This window comes from Nanorana parkeri, unplaced genomic scaffold (assembly GCF_000935625.1).
Source record: "Nanorana parkeri isolate BGI_ZX_2015 unplaced genomic scaffold, ASM93562v1 scaffold2907, whole genome shotgun sequence".
Lineage (NCBI taxonomy): Eukaryota > Metazoa > Chordata > Amphibia > Anura > Dicroglossidae > Nanorana > Nanorana parkeri.
The window spans coordinates 47,747-50,345 of record NW_017309175.1 but is presented as its reverse complement, the minus strand read 5'-3'; the positions used below and the strand labels follow the sequence as shown (position 1 = coordinate 50,345).

Here is a 2,599-nt window from a genome sequence, read left to right as displayed (position 1 = left end):
GGGGGATGTTCTGAAGATCACAGAAGTACTCAAGTTTCTCCACAATACACCAAAGGAAACTAGAAGCTCACTAGGTTCCTGCCAGGATCAACAAAGTGAGCCCCAAAATTAAAGACATGGCAAACCATTTCTTTGTGGAGTGGCTTTGCTGATCATGACTGAACTTCAATGAGCTCCTCCTTTCCTTTGGTATGGTGTGGAGGAACTTCAGTGGCTCGCTTAAGCCCGTGACACACTGCACACGAAGCCAAGCTGTCAGGCACGGACCTTTGCATGCAGTGTGAGAGCCGAGTGCAGGCAGATGACTGACAGCACCTTCGGCCAATCGGCTTGCGCATAACAACCGGCTGGACTTCGCATTAACAACCCGCTGGACTTCCCATCATGACGTGGGGGGGGGGGTTATACGCGCGAGCCAATTGGCTGAAGATGAAATTTTTCACCTCGGCACACTCAGCTATACGAGCTTTCACAAGCCCACGTGCCGGAGAGAAAATTACATGACACACTGCACGCGTAGGCAGCACGCCACCGCTCCACGTGCAGTGTGTCAATGCCTTTAGAGCTCTGCAAGCTATGCAAACAAAGCATCTCTACTTTTAGGTTAGTTGGAATTATGTAAGGCTGTATAGCAGTGTGCAGAGGGTTGATTGAGACTCCTAGAACTCTTTATTTAAAGATTTTAAAAATAGCAACCGTTCACATGCGTCAGACCCCCTGCACAGGGGACGGCAGACCCCCTGCACAGAAGCGGCACAGGGGACGGCAGACCCCCTGCACAGAAGCGGCACAGTGGACGTCAGACCCCCTGCACAGAGGACGGCACAGGGGAAGTCAGACCCCCTGCACAGAGGACGGCACAGTGGACGTCAGACCCCCTGCACAGAGGACGGCACAGCGGACGTCAGACCCCCTGCACAGGAGGCGGCACAGTGGACGGCAGACCCCCGGCACAGGAGGCGGCACAGTGGACGGCAGACCCCCGGCACATAGGACGGCAGACCCCCTGCACCGGAGGCGGCACAGTTGATACCTTCTCAGTGACGGCAGCGTTGAGTTCGTTCTGCAGCTGACTTTGCTGTTGCTGCCACCCAGCCATAGACTGTTCGTGCTCCTCCATGGTCTCATTAAGGGCATCCTGCAGTTGTGCCAAGCGGCTGGATAGGTCCCGGACCTGGAAAGAGAAATGCGGTCAGCCTAAAGCACGCAAAGCATCTCGCCAACAAACATGATATAAAAGTTGTGATATTTCCACCATCTCGGTCCCTCCATAAGAAAAGTTGCTGACTAGTCATTTCAAGCTTTTGCCAGTCCCCCCCAACTCTTCTGTATTCTCAGCAGACACCAAAGCCGGACCTTTCATTGAGTTTTCACTCTCGTGTCTTCTCTCCTTTTCTGCCCACAGGAGGTGGGTAATGCTTCTAGTGTCCACGTCACTCTGGCTGCGTGACGTGGACCATTCCTACTGGCTGTCCCACTCAGGATCCAGAAGAGGAGCGATGTCAGCACGAGGGGTCTGTCGGGGAGCAGCCAGTGCGCACATTTTTGCAGTGCTGGATTAGCGCTACCCTACATCCGGACACAATAAAAGGAGAACTATGAGGAGAGTGATTTTCACTCAGCCTCATAGTTCGAGCCGGCGTGTGATAATGAGACTCTCACAGGCCAGCTCAGTAGATCGGGAACACATACCATCACTCGCTCACTTCTCGATCTATCCCTGAAGAGAGCCGTGACCATCACTCACGGCTGCCTGCAGGGATTCCCCCCTCCCCTGTCCTCCAGCGCTGACTGGCGGAACGGACGGTGGAGGGGGCGGGTACAGCTGGCTCTGCTTCTAGATTGACAGCTGGCTCTGCCTATCACACAGCTGGGTGGATCTCGACAGTAATGTCGGGATCCGTCCCGGCTGCAGAGGTCTCGGTATATAGTAAGCTGTAGCTCCCCATATACTGAGCTTTGGGTGACGGGAGGACGCTAGTTTGTGTGTCCCCGTGACCCTGAGGAGAACTATGGGGGAAAACACTTACTCCATAGTTCTCCTTTAACAGTAAAAGGACCCGGATGGGTATATCTTGCTTCACAGGGTGCTCCCTTCCTCACCAGCCTGGGAAGCAGACCGTGAAAAGACTCGGATGTTCCTCATCAGGGCCACCCACAGGGGGGGTACAAGCACTACTCTTGTACCAGAAGAGGCCACATCTGGGCAGAGCTATTCCGGCAGGGTGCAAGACAACAGTGCAGCATCAGTCTAAATCTCTCCTCCCCTTTACTCTCCCCACTTCCTCCGAGCAAACCCCCGCCCTCATCCACAATCGCTTGGCAATGGAGAAGAGGGAGGGACATAGATGCTGTGAATTGTGCTACTGAATGCTTCAGAATAATCCCTGGTGGATTATGGGGCACGATTTTGGGGCAAGAGCAGAAGGCAGCACACCCTCATGTATTCACAGGACACTGGAGAGGTGACATTGTTTTCCGGGGAGGGAGCCCCAGGCAAGGACTGCTCTAAGCAGAGGTAGCTTTCAGTACTTGGAGCAGCCATCTGCAGTTTATGAGGAGACACAAGGTATAGGGGGGGTGCTCAAAGTCTCTAAAG

General features: G+C 54.1%; 1 protein-coding gene across 1 annotated transcript in view; it reads right to left on the bottom strand.

Moving 5' to 3' along the window:
* NUMA1 (nuclear mitotic apparatus protein 1) overlaps positions 1–2,599 on the bottom strand; it is a 62,716-nt gene that overhangs the window by 32,914 nt on the left and 27,203 nt on the right. Inside the window, exon 12 of the mRNA XM_018574377.1 lies at positions 1,034–1,174. Coding sequence (XP_018429879.1) covers positions 1,034–1,174 — 141 coding nt within the window. The remainder of the gene's footprint in view (positions 1–1,033; positions 1,175–2,599) is intronic.